This window comes from Macrosteles quadrilineatus, unplaced genomic scaffold (assembly GCF_028750875.1).
Source record: "Macrosteles quadrilineatus isolate MER2022 unplaced genomic scaffold, UCM_ALF_1.0 Scaffold_7__1_contigs__length_78375512, whole genome shotgun sequence".
Taxonomy (NCBI): domain Eukaryota; kingdom Metazoa; phylum Arthropoda; class Insecta; order Hemiptera; family Cicadellidae; genus Macrosteles; species Macrosteles quadrilineatus.
In genome coordinates this window covers 54,430,580-54,449,530 of record NW_026542600.1, presented here as the reverse complement: position 1 = coordinate 54,449,530, position 18,951 = coordinate 54,430,580, and the positions used below count along the sequence as shown (strand labels likewise).

Sequence of the window (18,951 nt, the reverse complement as noted above, 5' to 3'; positions counted from 1 at the left end):
TTATGAACCGCTCTGTTTATTTGATATTTAAACGTTGGAGTTTGTGAAATTTGGACATTGTGAATCGGTGATTATTTGAAAGTTATAGTTTTGGAGTTTATGAAATTTGGAGGTTATGAAACGCACTGTTTATTTAATATATTAACGTTGGAGTTTGTGAAATTTGGACATTGTGAAACTGTGCTTATTTGAAAGTTATAGTTTTGGAGTTTATGAAGTTTGGAGGTTATGAAACGCACTGTTTATTTAATATTTTAGACGTTGGAGTTTGTGAAATTTGGACATTATGAACCTCACCCAGTGGGTTTTCTAACCTTGGATCTACCCATTGATTTGGCCTCTGCCCTGTGTGTGGAACGTGTTTAGAAAAGTATGCGGTAAGTCGGCACAGAAAAGGAATAAATTGTATTGGTAAATTTTAGCGGCAACACAAAGATGCGAACCCACGACATCTCTGCATTGGTTCAACAGTCAGTTGCAGTTCTACTCACTGTGCCACCTACTCACCATATATTGATTTTAAAAAGACATAACAAATAACGTGTATATACTTAGCAGTAGATGTTTAAACTATAGACAACACAATGACATCCAAACAGAATCTGTCAGTAACCATTTTATTTTTAATTTTAGAATGTAGAATGTATATTTACTGTATTACAAATATTTTAGAATGCCTCCTGTTTTTACAGCTATGCTTTTTGTTTCTACGAATATTTTTGTGACAATAAAGTTTGATCTGAACTATTTAAAATTAATGTTCTATAAATGTAAACAATAATTTGCAATTCACAATTCAGCATCCCTTTAGAATTTTATCATTGTGGATAAAAAATACAGGTCAAAGACAAAGTGCCTTTTTTAAGCGTTTTTAAAACCTAATAAAATGTTATCATTTTACTACCTCATGAGACACAATGGGTAGGACAAAAGAAAATAAATTGGCTTCTCATTTGTTTCCTCTGCAACATTACCTTCAAATACTGAGGTGACTTAAACCTGATGACTTACAAGGTAGATATATTTATAATAACTAAAATATATAATCAATATAACCGATTTATCACAATCACATTTGGCTCATGATTTACATCCAGTACAGTAAAGATAATCTAAAAAAATACATAAACAGCCGTTAGAGTAGGTTAGTGAGGTTAGGCAGTACTAATCAAATTAATTACTAGAGCTTAGATCCAACCAACAACAGAGGTAATACTGATCCACTAATGAATCCACAGTCAATCACCGACGTCTCAACAATCCTCTTTGGTATATAGTTTTTCCTACAGTTACCTAACAATGTACATGTTCTCTCACTGATTTGAGAAAGCAAAGTGGCCAATTCGCTCATCAGTGAGATTTGCAACGTGAAGGCACGTTTTTTTACCAATTTATTTGTTTTATGGTAACTGTAGGAAAAATATAATGTGCAACTCGAGTGCAAAGTGCAATCGCCTCACTCGAGAAACCATTCCTCACTCGCCTACGGCTTGTGAGTAAGGATTTCTCTTGAGTGAGGCAATTGCTCACTTTGCTCACTAGTTGCACAAATAACTATTTTCAACATTCTGCCTCAACACAAGTATTGTAAAGACATGAGACACCTATTGTTAAATCTCAAAGTATTAGTACTATGTGAATATTAGTAGCACTGTGTAAGATTATATTAAATTACCTTTATTATTGTTGTCTGTGTTTTTGAGTAGGTAAGATGTTTGTGTCACCCTTTGCATTTCACCAGTTTGTGAGGCATCTTCAGGTGAGGAGATCCCTGAGAAGATACCACACAAACCGGCGAAATGCATAGGGTGACAAAACATCTTACCTACTCAAAAACACAGACAACAACAATAAAGGTAATCTAATATAATTCAAGCACTTGAAACTAGGATAACAACAAATGGGTAGGATTGTATTTGTCTTGGTGAATATGAAGCGTAGCGAGAGGCTAAAAAAGTGCATATCCTAGAGTAAACAGTATAAAAATGGTCAAGAAATTGTAATTGTACCAGTGGCTTTTGTTTAACATTGTTCCAATCTCATTAAACCATTTTAACGTGGTCTACTCTAGTAACTAATCTGATCCCACTGAGTCCGTAATAGAAGATTAGGTGATTTTTGGTGGCTACATCAAACAGGCTAGTGTAAATCTTTCAAAAAGTCAAGTAAACAAAAAATTCAGAAAAAAAAACACTAACCTTCCATCGCGACTTGGCAAAGTTCTTCTTCAGCTGTTCGGATACAGTTCCATGGATGTTCTTGTTGCTTGCTGCATTTCCAGAGATCCTGGTAATAAAGTGTGATAAGAAACAGATAAATTATTTGAGAGAATATATAGTTGCCCTATTATAAGCAATTTCCTAGCTTAGTTATACTCAGCCAACTCATGCTAACTTGAACTTGATAACTTAGATTTCTTAAAATATTTTCAATTCCCTTAAAAAAAACAAGAAAAATTTCAAACAAATAATAAAACTCAGAATGGTTTTACGGTTGACCTATAAATTGAATAGAAACAAATTTTTGTCCATAAATTAAAGTTCAAGCGAGGTATATTCAACCTGCACTTTATCTTAGCAAGTGGAAATTTAAATTTAAGTCTATCACTCAAAGTTTTTCCTATGGACTTCTATAAGTCGAATCCCTGGCATAAAATTTGTAATGTAATAATGAACCATATGTTATAAAAGATCTCCTGCGTTACCATATATTGTCACATAAACGGTGTTTGTGCTTATAGTATTTGAGTTACAATGAGAGGAAAAAGATAAGTCATGTAATGGTTGAAAGTTAAGTTTTATACTGCCTGTAAAGAAGAAAGTACACTATTCTTTAAATCTGTAAATATTATTTTCATTCTATTTATCTTAACATCTTGGTACCTCAGTTAATTTAATCATGAATGACCTCTAAAACGTTTATGTAGACTTGTAGCTTGAAGAAAAATTTGTTAGTTCCATTAATTTCAAGCTAGTCAAAGTCGACAGTGCATGTATCAATACAAATATACACTAAAATTCATTTAACAGAACTACTAAAATTAAGCTAGCTCAATAGTTGTAAGATTCAACATAGTCAAATAAACCAAATTTGATCAAAAGTGAGGTTAGTTAATGCTGTTTACTGTTTAGCATGGTACCAACAAAAACAACAATTCTTCGGAAATACTATTTCATTCCAAATATTAGTCTGCTGTGTTAAGTTTGTCTATGAGGATTAAAAACTATCAAATATGCTTATCAACACCAATGAGTGGTTCTCCACATTTTTACTGAAATCGGATGACGAAAATTGTTCTCTATTGAGATAGAATTTATTTAGGATGGTCAGTTTGGTAAAGTAGTAAAGATATAGAGACATACAGATTTGGTTTTGTGAATATAGATGTCTCTTGTATAGTTAATTAGGTAATGTAGGAGTCTCCAATAAACGTACCATGGATGAGCAAGGGCTTGACGGCAGGTGAATCTTTTGTCCACGTCCACACACATGAGCTGGCGGATAAAGTCCTTTGCTGAGTCACTAATGTCATCCCAATAAGGCGAATCAAACTCAAACTCTCCTGTAATTAGCATTTATATGTTATACAATAGCTTTTTATGTAATTTATTTTATGCAAATAAATACAGATAATTATACCGCATAAACTTTAATTTATAACATACCATAGACAACAGAAAAAGTAATAAATCAAATTAACTATTCTTTCCATTAACACATAAATTTAGTTTTGCTTAAACTTATGAATTTTTAGAAGATGTTTACAAAATGTGTGTGTCTTTCTGAATGCTAAACCTTGGAGTCACTGCTTCACCCTTTATCCATGAGCCCCAGCCAGGGGGGAGGACACAGTAGCGGCCATGGCTCCCAATTAAAAAAAAACTACATACAAGTAAGGTACAAAGTAAACACTCTATGGTACATTTAATTGGTGTCTAGCGCTAGTCACTAGTGTCTAGGGCAAAGTCCAACATCGCCCCCCTCTCCCTCACGTTCTACAACGCTCACAGTGGAAAAAGACCCTGTGCCCTGTGCGATAGGAATATCCACACAGTGTTCACTGCTTGGGCTCTTGCTTGTTCATCACAAGTATATTTTGGGCACAACATACAATAGCTGAAAGAGCACGGTTGTCTCATAAGAAATTTTCCTCTGTACCAGTGGAAAACTAAATTAAAATTCAACATGTTGTGTAAGGTACTAGACAGATTATTGTAGGGACAAAAAGGTATCTAAGGTTTTTAAAGATAATTCCACATTTCAGTCAACAAAAATACAGCCAAAAAATATTCAAACTTTAACATAAAAATTGATTTTAGGGAAGATATGTTCTTCCAAACTGTGAAAAAATACACTGGTTTGTCTATCTTGAGATTAAGGTCCTGAGAGTGTCCATTCCTTCTGTTGTCTCAAAATTGTATGTTATCTATTTAAAATAAATATATGTTTTTTAACACCTAAAAATAACTCAAACCTTTCAATATTTGTGCAAAAAGGTTGGCATCATTTTCATCGTAGAAAGGAGGGTAACCACAGAGTAGAATGTAGGAAATCACTCCTATACTCCAAACATCCACGGCTTTGCCATACGGCTTCTGAGCTAATACTTCTGGAGCTAAAAACAAAACAAATTGGTGGTTTCAATATACTAATAACATAAATGAAAGTTATGTATTGGCTAAGTCAAAGACAGGTAAAAACTATCTGTTGTGTAGACGAGAACAAGATGTGATGGTGGGTTAAGACAAAAACATTGCTCTTATAAAATTAGTATGAATAATTTATTTTTGTTATATTGCTAGTGAAACAAAATTATTGCTAAATATAGATGAATAGTTTTATACATAAAAAGTATAAAGATTTTAACAAGAAATATTATTTTCTTCATATTACACAGTGTATTAGTTATAAACTATACTACTCCATCTTTATTAACTGGGTTATTGTTAAAACTACACTAATAAATAAATATAATTGTTCAATTACAATCATGTAAATATTCACAACTTTAAAACATTAGTTGCTGTAGCAAAAAGCAATAAAAATATACAATTCACATAGCATTATAGTTTATGTTAGTAAAAGAAAAACACAATCATTATCTAAAACAAATTCTTGAAACAACCAAATTTAGCACAGAGAGCATAGAGTTTTACTTGAAGTATTTTTTAACAGAGAATAATGGAAGACTATGTACACTCATTAGTCAGTACTTTAGGTTGAACGAGTGATTGGCGCTATTGTACTCTTCCTTTAACATTGTGGTACATCGTATTACTTTGAACAATCTGTTTTTAAAATTTCATGTTTATATAACAGTTAAGAGATTGATTCAAAATAATTTGAATGCTTCGTAATGTAATGTAAAGATAAGATGAATAAATTCATACTGACTAGAATCAGCTGATTCTACAGCTAAAATAATTTATAAAAAACTAAAAGAACAGCTGGGGTGGATTCAAGTACTTAAAAAAGTGCAGTCATTATTTCCCAAATGTTGAATTCAATTTTAAAGAATCAATGACATAGTAATAGTTCTGTTTATTAGTAATAAAAACTTAACTGGCTCACATAAAACAACATAAAATTGAGTTAGTTTTGTTACAAAAACTTCTAACTTATGAAAAGAACAGTTAGAAAAGTTTTCTTATAATTTCTTTACATCATATAATAATTTATAACAAAATGTTTGACTACACTTGTAATACGTGAATCGCTTGTTATTCATTTACCATCCAAAACAATGTAACTTAAAACCACAAACAGTAACTTACTATTATCCACAGTTTTCTACAAAGTCTGAAATATAACAGGAAATTTATGGTTACCAATAATACAGTATATTAACTAAATAAAATGGGCCAAAACTATCAGTTGGTATTTGTATCTTTTAAACCACCTATGGTGTTTTACAGAATTGTTTATTGGAATTGAGATAATAGTTGTTTTCAGAACCTTAAATCACAATCCTGGTAAAAAAAAGTAAGATGGAATACCATTCTCACTCTAAAGAATAATAAACTAATAAAGAAAAACGTACAAGCTATAATGGTTAAGAAACTATTTTTATGCATTGCAGTTTTGTGTTTTTAACGCTGGGTATTTAAAAAATAGTTTGAAAAGAGCAGTCCAAACCTTGGTCTTATTATTTCACCATATGTTGCTCAAACACATAATTGAATAGTAGCCCAATCCCAAATTACAGCCAGGCCCAGAATCAAATCTTCTCAGAATCGAGTTAACAAACTTTAGATCTAAAGGCGATAGTGGATGTACTCGTATTATGGATTCAATTCTCAGAAATAATATAAGCCAAAACTATAGCAACAGCAAAGTCGGTCTGACAGAAATCCATTGTATGTTTAAAGTGGAAAATGTGGTTCGACAACTACATCCATCATATGCTCAAGACCGTAAATGTGGCTCAAAGTCAAAGGTTTACCCGTCATATTCTCAGATGGGTTAATGTTTCGATGGATATTCAAAATCAAGAATACGGTTCACTGGTAAAAATCTATTGTATGTTCTGACTGGAACATTTACAGATATATGCAAGTTGGCGATGGCCAAAAACAGAAGTTTTGAATCTTGAAACTGATAAAATGTCAAATGTCAAAACGCATACTGAAATGGATTCTATTGTGTAGCGAGCTATAAGGAAATACGTTTAGTTAGATAACACTCAGAAATCGTTACAACCTTGTTTAAAATTACAACAAAATCTTCGCTGAAAAAGTTATAAAAATTTAAATTTCCATCTGCAAGCCTCTACCAGCGTCAAAAATGTTCAAGTTTAAAATGAGTAGAGGAGGATTTTAACAACTGAAATCTCTGGGACTTAAGTACCATAATCCACCACTCTTTGGATGTGTTGGTAACAATTTAGTTACCGTATATTTTTTCATACATTTTAAATAAAAGGTTTGTTTACCTAAGAAATAAGAATCACAAACAATGAACTTCAAACAATAGTAGCCTATATTCATTCTTCTACAAATTAATTTATTTTCTATTAAAGTTTAGAAAACAATTTATTTAAATCCCTAAAAAAACACCCATTCTGAAAAGAGTAATTGTGATTTTGAATAGAGTAATATTAAATTAATAAACTATACTCCAACCATAAGGTTTTCACATCAGCCTAACGTTGATGAATAAAACCATATAACTGTTTAATTTAGAAGAGAGCCACTCTTTATTGATGCCAATGATTGGACTGGCTACACGTTTTACAACAAATTAAAAAGCACAATACCTGGAATTGGCAAAAAACCATTGTTAGTCTTTCCCATCACTCTTTGTCGATCAAATTAAATTATACGTCCAAAGCTAACTCAGATTTGAAGCAGGAGATAAAAATAAAATATGAAAACTTAGCTTTTGTAGAAATTAATATGATTCAAATAATAATTACAAAAGGTAACTGCTAAACAATGGAATTCCATACTTCAGACTATGTTAGCCTGAAAGAGTTATTGGACCAAACAAAGGATATTGACACTGACAGGTCTATTGTTGGAAGCAATGAAAAGACCTAAGCGCTTACAGAACTACGTAATTGTTTGATAACAATTGAGGTGATGAAAGATGATGTGAAGTATCTTTGAGTCCAGGTATAGTTCAGATGGAAAAGAGGGCAATATAAAAAATCTTTAGTAGAAATATTCCTTGTGGCTGAGTTGACAATTTTTTTATGGAACGAGCTTGAGATTTTTTTCACTTTACTTCAGGCTAGACCAAGGGGTTGTGGCATTATCACTTGGATCAAATCCATTGGTGATTTGGTTGGATTTGAACCCGGGATCTCAGAGAGCGAAGTCACACGCTTTAACCACTAGACCAGCTCGCTCCTCCAGCTGGGTTGACAGGTTAAGATGTTTTATACCATCATCGTGGGTTAACAACTGGATCATAGGACTGGAAAAAACAACAGCAACAACAAGCCACCAAACAACCCCCCTACTAGTACTCCTGTAGTTACCTAGTAATATACCCGATCTCGAAACTTAGCAAAGTGCTTTTACAGTAATCTGCTAAAAGATGCTGGGAAAATGCGTTGCTGAAAAGTGACTATTGAGAAATTTTGTAAAGTTTGAAATAGGTGTTGATTTAATAAAATACTAGTAATGTAAAATATTTTTTTTTATTGACAAGTTTTTAATAACAAGTAAGAGTAGTGTAATAATAATGATGCGTCATGTTGAAAGACAATATTGATATTCGATTGATTTAGTTTGACTCAACAGTGCAATCAACCTTTTCTGAGTAAAACTCATTGACCTGAGAGGAGACACATAACGCAAGACAGATTTCTCTTTGGATTGTGGTGTTCTTAGAATCATAATATAGCTAAGGGATGGTCATTGGTCAATATAAATGTTTCATTAGCTTTTGAGATGACATACCACTAATGAAACGAGAATTAAATAAATAATACCAAGAAGGTCTCCAATAAATCCCAATCCTTTACATAATTGCCTCCTCTCGTGTAATTGTTTAGCAGAACCCAATCTATGTTTCTTACACTGGTTTCAAGTCAATTTATTCAAATGCTTAGCAACCTATGACGAGTATTTTAAGCCCCCTCTACAATGTTTCAAAGGGTGATGCAGGGGGGACTTGACTGTGGTGGGGAAATGTGATCTCCTACATGCTTAACACATTGTCAATCTTGTCACTGTATTACTAACTAGCTTAGAAACTAGAGTTAAAATTACATTTGTGATTTTAGGATAATAAATAAACACACATTGATTTGTAGCTTAATCATCAACCTAAGAAAGATATTAAACTGTCAAAAGACATACTCAATTGAATTGTAAACTAAGAAAAACTGAAGTAAAATTTAAAACTACTTAGACTAAAATATACTGATTAAAAATCAACCAACTTTTATTATAACATATGTTTACGAGAAAATTAGCTCATGAAAAAAAAATTAAAATCATATGGTTCAACATTTAGTTTAACCAGCCAATAGCTTATTAGTTTAGTTACTCAGTAATCTTCTCAGTATTGACATTTAAAAATAATTACACCTTTCCAAGATCAGTAGTTTATTATAAGATGACTGGGATTTCATTCATCTGGAGACACTAGAAATTAGTATTTCACTCCAAGGTCTTCTGACAGAGGTCCATTTGTGTTGATTAACTACTATTTCGGCTTCATATAAGAAATAAACTTGGAAAACTTCACTTACCAACATAGCCAGGAGTTCCACAAGCAGTTGCCATTATTCCAGAGTCTTCCATTTTAGAAAGTCCAAAGTCGCTAATCATTATTTTGCTATCTTCATCAGGACTATAATAAAGAAGGTTTTCAGGCTGGAAAAATTCATGAATTAATAAAGATGGTACTCATGCGAAACTGGTATCAGAATTTGTTGACAATAATCATGGATGTTCTCCGCTCCAAAAAAAATTGAATTAACTGTGTTAGCCTAAGTTTAACTTGTATTAGACACTAGATACTGTGTAAGCATTGCTCAATTCACATGTTGGCCATAAAGTTGTTGAATATAATTTTGTATTTAATTATATAAATATATAATTTTGTATATTTGCAGTGTTTGACATTTGATTTGTAAGCTTAGTTGTCTTTGAGAGGTATGAAAAAGTGGAAAAGGACACTACCGGAAGATGGCAAAATAAAAAGAAAAACACTCACACTGATTCTATGTTATATAATATCAAATATTATTCTCCTAAAATGTAATCCATTGTGATCTCTGTTAACAAAGTAATTAAAATGTTGTAACTAAATTATTTAAAGTTTATGAGAGTAATTTACATGTATTGTAATCTGTGTATGTCAGTAAAAAAAAACCTTTTAACAGAAGTATTGTAACAAACAATTCCAGGTCTGTATCCAACTGAGTAGAGGAGGTTTTGTAGTAAATAGTTAGCTTTAGCTGGAGTCTCACACTACAAGCTGGCCACGTAAGTTTTTAAAGTAATACTTGAACGTACTTGAAGTTCATACTTGAAAAATTCTCATTAAGTGGCGAAAAATGTCCAGCTTTTTTTTTTGTTTTTTTATAGAAAGGATGGAATGTATTTAATTATTTTTAGATATGTGTAAAAACATTAAACCTGAGCCAACAATGTATTTTAGTTAATAGAGGACAAAATCCATAAATATGCAAGTTTAGTATTATATTAATGATACAGATTCCAAATTAATAAAATGTTTCAAATCTTTCCACAGTGATAAATATGCTACTGCTAGTGATATATATGCTACTGCTAGTGATATATATGCTACTGCTAGTGATATATATGCTACTGCTAGTGATATATATGCTACTTTGAGTTTGTAAGTGGAATGTTTAAGTTTTATTCAAGCTCACAAGATTAAAATGTGATATTCTAAAACACTAAAACGTGTTTATTAAAGCGAGAAAGATACTGGACTACCAATGACAACTAAGAAAACTCATTGACGAAGAGAGCCTTACAAGTTGTTGTTACAGTAAACAGGGTGTAGCGGGATGAAGTGTTGTGGCGAGAAGGGAGAGGGGTGGGGAAGGTGTGAGTGGGAGTGGAAGCTAGGGATGAGATGTAAAGGGCACCACTTCCTGTCACTCACACCTAGCTACACTTCCGATCTTACTTTTGACTCGACTCTCAAATCCTATTTGGATAATATTCACTTCTAGCAAAGCTGGGAGTTAGTTGGGCTGAATATTATTTTTTAAATAAACTATGAACTGTAATTTTTTAATTTTCTCGGAGAATGTTAGTGCTATTAATTTACTTAATGAATCACCTAGATGGAATTTGATAAGATTTTAGGACATGTTTTGTACTAACGTTATAATTTGTAGTGTGGAAAGAGGCAATGTAAATATACTCTTTTTCACACATACCATATTCCTACATTCAAGTTATCAAATTGAATTTCCACATTCATAAAGTACAGCATTGTATACTGAATGGTGTCAAATAACTAATTTATCTTAAAATAATATTTACACACTGTAGGTATGTCTTAGATCATATTTACCATACAAATCTAAGAGCTAGTGAATGAAAATTTTTACAAAATGAAATTAATTATAACAGAAACTAAGTAGGGATGTGGAAAAGTACTCTTCCAGGGAATAGGGTATAAAGCTTTTTCCACTAATTAATCTTTTAGTTAATTTATTAAATTCTTACTCTTTTCATCATTTCTAATATTTACTGGGAAGGTGGTTAACAAATTGTTATCCTATGTGGTATAGCTTATTCCATAGTATTTCAATTTATTTTTAATTTAAATATGGAATTTTTGTATGTGTTGTGTGGTGAATTATTTTATAAAAAAATTTTCAATATGGCAATTAAAAATATTTAGCTTTTATAAAACTGCAAATAAAATGTATACTTAGACGATAGAATGATCAATAAAGGTAAATTGCTAACGCAGCAGAAATACAGCTTTCCCACCCCCTCAGCTTGTGTGAATGTGGTCTGCATCGGTTTGAGGGAAACATCCTGATACCTGATGGTGATTTGAAATAGGTAATATCATTTAGTAACTAATGTTAATGCTACTGTACAGTAATAAACGATGTTCAATAAATGCTAAATACTAACTTGGCAACTCTCCAATACAACACATAATCCAATAGCAGCTGATTAAAAATGTCCTCCAGATTATATGTCTTAATTAGATTAAAAACATATGCAACTCTCTAGTCAATTTTTTTACTAACCTTTAAATCCCTATGAACTACGCCTTGCTCATGCATATAATCTACTGCTTCTAAGACTTGTCTGATGAGGTCCGAGGCATCCTTTTCAGTGTAAGATCCTTTTTCAACAATTCTGTCAAACAACTCTCCTCCAGTGACTCTGAAACAGACAGAAATTATTGTACACATTGTTTGTTCAAATCAATTTGATTCTGATGTCGAGCTTACTCTGCAAATAACACTTATCTTTCTGCTTAATAAAATCAATTATAAAAATTATTTATTTGAGTTATTTTTTTAAATTAAGTTGCTGAAGCAAATATGAGTGTCAAGAGTTGGAAAAATTTTGGTACTAAGGTTTTGTACCTTTTATTCAAAATTAAAACCACTTTTTATAAAGGGGGACAGGCAAATGGTGTAAAATTATCGACCTATAGCTTTGTTACCCTCTATATCTAAGAATTATGAAGAAGTAATTTATAATCAATTGGTAATTTTTTTTAAATAACAACCTGTTTAACAACATTTAACATGGGTTTCGTAGTGGTAAGTCACATATAACTGCTGCCACTGATTTTATTGAATCGGTCATTGATAGTTTAGATGGTAAATTTAAGGTAGCGGGTTTGTTCTTAGATCTGCAAAAAGCATATGATTCAATATCACATGATATATTAATTTCAAGGCTTAGTACCTTGGGTATAGAGGGGATTGCTTTAAATCTTTTTAGATCTTATATCTCTCACAGAAAACAGGTTGTTGAAATCATTTATCATAACCATGAAAACTATAAAATTCCATATCAATCTTTCACCACTGACTTAAAATATGGGGTTTCGCAGGGATCCATTCTGGGCCCTCTTTTATTTATTACCTATTTATTTAAGAGATTTTCCGCAACTCAGTAATTTAAGTAAACTCTGCTTGTATGCTGATGATACCAATTTGAAAATCGCAGCCCCAACAAATGAAGGGTTAGAAAGCAAAGCAAAATCAGACATATGCGTTTTAAATAATTTGTTTAACTCCCAAAATCTGAATCTCAATGTGGAGAAAACAAGAATTATAAATTTTCAAACTCAACCAACCAGAAATCGACCTCGACCGATTGTTGAATTTAATATTAAAACCATTGAGTTAAGGATAGTACTAAATTTTTAGGATTAGTAATAGATAAAAGACTAAATTGGAACTGTCATGATGAAAAACTGCTTTCAAAAATTTCTTCCGGATTATATGCCTTAATTAGATTATGTATTGCGAAAGAGAAACTTTAAATGTAGTTTACTTTTCATACATACATTCAGTTATTTCAGTGGGATTTTCCCTTTATGGCTCAACCAATAAGGGCAACTTAAAATACATATTAGAATGCAAAAAAAGCTATAAGAATAATTTACAACCTCCCACCTAGAACTTCTGGTAAGAAAAAGTTTAAATCAGAAAATATAAGTACAGTTTTCGGTATGTATGTGTCTGAAACAGTGGTACAGTATCAGTTAAAAACAGATTTCATGAAATAGAGCTGGTTTGGAAAGAAACATGATTATCTTACAAGAAATCGAGGCAGCTTAGAATTAAGTCCTCATAAATTGCACCATTTTGAAAAGAAACCCCAATATGCGATTACAAAATTCTTTAACAAACTTCCGAAGGACATACAGGCAGAAATGACTATACTACTACTATTTTTTTGTCAAAAAAATTTAAGAACAAACTTAAGATATTTTTCATTAGCAGGGCTATTCATTCATTTTTATCATTTAATGATTAATGAACTGTAATTTACTAAATCAAATTTTATGTTTTAACTTTATTTATACTATATATTTTTCTGTCGGTTCTTTGTTCTTTTAAAAATTTTCCCTTATCTACAATAAGCATGTATATTTTATTATAACTTTATTGTTTAAGAAATGTGACACTATTCATGTATATATTCCTAATGTTTAATTGAATGTGTTACTTTATTTGAATAATAGAAATGTGTTACTTGATGAATAAAGTTAATTTGAATTGAATTGAATTATCTGCTGTTCTAAGGCAGGCCTGCATTTTTCATGTGATGTGCTATGGGGCGTGAGATAATTGTGCCCCTCTCCACCTAACTTGTGGGAGAATTATTCTCTTCTTTGCGTCCCCAACAAACCTAAAACCTCTTGTGTTAAAACAGCCTTGTACATAAGAACTATGCTGCTTTGAAAATGTTCTATACTAATCTAAACCATGTTTGTTATGTTTTCACTGAGCTGCAATTTCCATGTTATTGAGCTTCATACCTGCAAATAGTTTTGGGTGCCATATTCTTATAGAGTTTTCATTATAAGAGCTGGTTGAGTAGCTTTTTTACATACAATTTGTGACACATTGTTAGAAATTGGACGCAGCTGTCCTTGATCATGGTGTTTTAAATGAATGGTAATTGGTAATAGCTAAAGAAAAATATTAACTTAGTCGGTGACCAGTTAAAACGGTTATTTCACTCCATTCTATCTTCAAATTTATGTTCAGCTTAAAATATGCACTCATATTTGAATGGTATTTTCTTTTTGCCTTAAAGAATTGACTTACTGGTTACAAACACCCATGGAGTCTATGACAACTAAAACCATATCTCATGTACAAAGTCATGTAAACTGTTTGGTACTTCTTGGTATTTAAATTAAATTCTACATTATGTTTTGATGTGGTAGTTTTTAGTTTAAGCTCTTCAAAAACACATTTGTAATAAGTTTCAAAAATGATTTCAGGAAAGTTCAGATTTACAGTAAGAATTGCTCATTTCAGCCAATGGGAAATATCACAGGTGTGCTTTAGGAAAGGGAATGGGAGAGTTAGACCCGGAGAGTGGGAGGTTTCCAGGAATTATTGAAAATGTAATATGAATTACACAAAAAGTACATTTAAAAATTGGATCTATTGATTTTCATCTACCCTTTCCCTATTTATTTAGTAAAAATCTCACAGATAAAATATCCATTAATTAATTTAAAACTCATTTGTAAAAGTTTTGATTGATGGATGTTTTATTATTAATACAAGGAATTAATTAAAAATTAAATTAGATGATTACCTAGGTTTGTTCAAGCTATGTTTTACAAGTGTCCAAAACGTTATGGATTTTAAAAGGTTAGGGTTTGGTATAATATTATTTCCTATTGTAGAATTTTTATTTAACCAAAATGCATTTGTTTGAATAAGTTTACTTAACTAAATATGTAGTTTGATAAAGAAATTATGATTGTTTATTGTGTGTTGCAATTTATTTTTTAAACATATTTTTTTAACTTTACCTATACAAGCAATTAAAGGCACTACAGGCCGATTGTTATGAGTGAGGGACTTTTTCCTGGAATGTGAATGTTCAATTCAAACTTTCAAAACTTGTGACATTAAAATAAAATTTATTCTATTTGAAAAATATAGTCTGGTGGTTGAATAGAAAATGATGAGAAAACTAAGAGAGTTATATAGAAACAGCCCATATATAGAATCTTAGGATATAGGGTCTTGGACGTGTAAAATATGGCTTCCATTACTGTGATGTTAACTTGACTTTCATTGGTTTGGATAGTTTACTATTAGAAGCGTTTAATTTACCTTAGTACAAAATCACAGTTTTTTTCTTTAAAACTTGTTCTGTTTTATAAAGAGTTTCTGATTATTTTGTTCACTGAGACAGTTCACTATAGCTATAAATGTACATATTCTTTGAATTGTGTGAATAATCACAAGAATACACTATAATTCCAGACAAATATTACAAAAATATTTAAAAATAAATTAACTTGTGTGCTTCAGTTCTTGAAGAGGCCTTTTTACCATCACATAATATGCATATTGTATAGTATTGAACATAATCAAAAAATCAGGCAAAGAAGGTAATTTATTTTGTATATTCAGTTCTTAAAACTGGGCCATATCCCAATATTTAAAATGTGTTTATATACATGTATAACTAGTTGTTTTATTTTTGTTTCACAGTGGGTTCAGGATGCATAAGAGAATAAAGTGGTTCTTTAAATCTACTGTTGGAGACAGTTACACATTTTCCATTGGCCATAGAAACAACTGCACCAACTCAGCTTCTATGCACTGTAGTTCTATGAAGAAATCCTATATGGTTTAATTCTGTTATAGCTGTGAAACAGTAAAAAAATCACACCTTATCTTAAACAAAGTAAATTTAAAGTGGAAAAGTAAACTTAGTTGTTTTAATTTTGTTGACACAGTAAAACCTCACTAACTCGACACCCGGTAACTCGACAGTCAACAGCTACAGGACGCATGTCTAGCTGGCTTTGTCTTACTGTGTTTGACTTTTCAAGCAACTTTTTCAGAACATTTAGTTTCAATTGTTGAATATTCGACATTGTTAACTCAATATGTAAAAATAATCATTTGTGCGTTTATATGTAAACATTAGTCTAATATGTATTTATTTATTAAAACCCATTAAAAATATAAATGTTCTGGATAGCTCGAAACCCCCAAACTCGACAACCTCTTGGTCCAAAAATTGTCGAGTTAGTGAGGTTGTACTACACATGTATTCCAAAAGCTCATTATGTTAGATGTCTACGGAGGTGTAGTTTCTGGGTTAACACATAGGTAGAAATAAATAGACCTATGTGTTGCTGGGTTTTTGTTCTATCTACAAAACTTCAATCAAATTGGCCCGGTAGTTTTTTTTCTTTCACTTATAACAAACACACAGATATCACCAATAATAATTGTTGTTGTTTTTTTGTGCAGTTGTTGTTTTTATTATATAATACTGTTGATTATGTATTGAATTTGAACAGCTGTTAACATAACTGCTGTTGCAAAGCTATGTCAATGTGCCCCACAAGTTGGTTCAGTTTCTCAACAAAGTTATACTACACGTGTCAACCCCAGATGGCATAGTACGTAACATTACAATTGAGAGCCGAAATTACAAATGAAGCATGAATAAATGTGAATCATCACTTGAAGAGTAAATTGTTAATATAATAAGCAATGTCAAGAATGGCACTAATGAACTCAAAGACATTAGTTTGCAATTGCATTCTCATGTCGTATGATTTATGCATTTTCTATCCTTCTGCTAATTGGTAGGCCTACTTGATTGACAGCTCTTGCTTTGAATAATACAGCATTGTTTCAAAGACTGTTGGTCTTTGGTAATTATTTAAAAAATCCATTTGCTGGATCAGGGCTAAGAAAGATGTTCTTGTGCCATAGTGTGAAAAAACATATAATCCTTGAAAAATTAATAATCTATATTCCTATTATTGCACTATATTATTTTTCATAACAAATGTTGAGTCAGAGTTTTGGGTGGAAATGTCCTTTTGGAGTCACCATGAACCCAAGTGGTTTTCGAATTGGTGTCTGCTTAAATCTCAACAATCTCTTGGTGTCTGCTCATCTCTCTCTGAGATGAGTGGTCCGACTCAACATACACACACACACACGCACACACACACACACACACACACTGTAAGGATAAGTAGAAAGTAGCAAGATCAAGATGTCTGATCAGATCTAGAATTCACAAAGAAATCATCCTTCTGGTTATCATAGTCATTATTATCATAATTATCGGCCATTTTCCAGTCTTTGAGTTTTACACATGACCTGGTCTCCAGGCCAATGAGACAATGTCCAAACCCGGTTTTGTTTTATCAAATCTAACAGTCTACCACTCTGACACTGATATCCCTAGGAAAGTTTTCAGCTGTTTTTGTTCAAGGGAAAATTTTGTTAGGTTATTTTTAATGGCTGGTACATCGGCCTTCGAGGCTTAAAGGTTAATAACATAATTTAACAAAATTACACATTCAGTAAATTTTCAACTTACAATTCCATAATTAAGTAGACTTTGTGTTTATCCTCGAATGTTTCTAGAAGCTGGACTATGTTTGGGTGGGTAAGCCTGGAAAAAAAATATCACATCAATAAATTATATCTTATATACAAATACTTTGTAGAGAAATAAAAAAGTGATGTTAAATTCACTTTAGGTAAACAAACTATTTACACAAAATTAACTGAATTCCTTGAAGAATCTAACTTAAATTATTTACATTGTGTATTTTATATTATTAAATCTTTGATCTGAAAATTTAAAAATAAAATACTTTACTTTAAATAAATGAACATAAGAGCAATCTTTAGTGAAGACAATCCATAAAATGTCTAATAAATATGTCCTGCTTTAGATTTATTTAGTTACCAATTGAATGAATATAAAGCAGTTAAACCAATTAAATAAATTATGGCATAAACAATGTGAAAAATATTTGGGTGCAAAAGCAATTAAGAGTTCAGTTTGAAAGATTCTAAAATCCTTTATGATTTTAATAGATTATGCAATGTGCTGTGAAATATTTTGGTATAAATGCAGTAAAAATAATTAATGTAAAAGCTTGTATTGGGAAAAGATCTAACAAATACATTCACTGAATTCAAATTCTATGAATAATTTTAAACACAAAAACAACACTGCATAAAAAGCAAACTCATTCCTAGATCTTAAGTTCATCATGCTAGTTGGAAAACATTTAAACAACACTACTTACTTCATTTTTCTCTCCTTGAATTATGGATAAAATTGATTAAACAGCGATTCCCAGTTAAAGATAGTTTCCATGCAACCTATTAACCGTTGAAACCTTTCCTACCAATTTATTTTATTTTGATGGTAAACATTAAAAAATGACACATATATTTTGGCGCACAATTTATCTTCTAATCCACAAACATTTGGAACATACAATATAATTTTTTTATCATCTTGTAGATAAATAGTATTGTCAGAAAATTAAAATTTGTTATACTCTACCTCAAAATTCAAAAGCTATTGCAAGTGCTTTGACAGTGTGAAGCTTTTTTTAAGTCCTTAAAGAAAGTTTATCTAACGATTCCTTTCAAACCCAGATGATTATTTTACTAAACTGTAAATGGCAATCAGTCACTTTTACATTTAAAATTCAAGCTTTCTGAAACAGTTAGCACTTGTAAACAATAACTGCAATTGGTCACTCGCCTGATGATTCTTGAGGACTCAAAAGAGGCTTCATCCCCATTGATCAACCACGGTAACGGCTGATTCTTTTGATTGGGATATTCAAGATAATGACATTTAGTTTTTAAATTATTAGTGCAGTTGAACAAAAGATATTAATAATGACACAATTCAGATTTTTTTCAATCTTTGCTTATTTTGTAAAGTACAGTTAAATTATTTTGCCCCTGATGTGTGCAGATATATGCAATGCCCTTGC

The 18,951-nt window shown here is 31.3% G+C and overlaps 1 protein-coding gene across 5 annotated transcripts in view; it reads right to left on the bottom strand.

Moving 5' to 3' along the window:
- Positions 1–18,951, bottom strand: part of LOC128997779 (calcium/calmodulin-dependent protein kinase type 1-like) — a 148,807-nt gene that overhangs the window by 13,160 nt on the left and 116,696 nt on the right. For all 5 annotated transcript variants that reach the window (XR_008491142.1, XM_054423465.1, XM_054423464.1 and 2 more), the window contains 6 exons: positions 17,526–17,600; positions 11,702–11,840; positions 9,203–9,326; positions 4,475–4,615; positions 3,436–3,562; positions 2,199–2,286 (listed from right to left, as the gene is read on the bottom strand). Coding sequence is in view for 4 of the 5 variants with exons in the window: in XM_054423465.1 (XP_054279440.1) it covers positions 2,199–2,286; positions 3,436–3,562; positions 4,475–4,615; positions 9,203–9,326; positions 11,702–11,840; positions 17,526–17,600 (694 nt within the window). In the remaining variant the exon portion in view is untranslated. The remainder of the gene's footprint in view (positions 1–2,198; positions 2,287–3,435; positions 3,563–4,474; positions 4,616–9,202; positions 9,327–11,701; positions 11,841–17,525; positions 17,601–18,951) is intronic.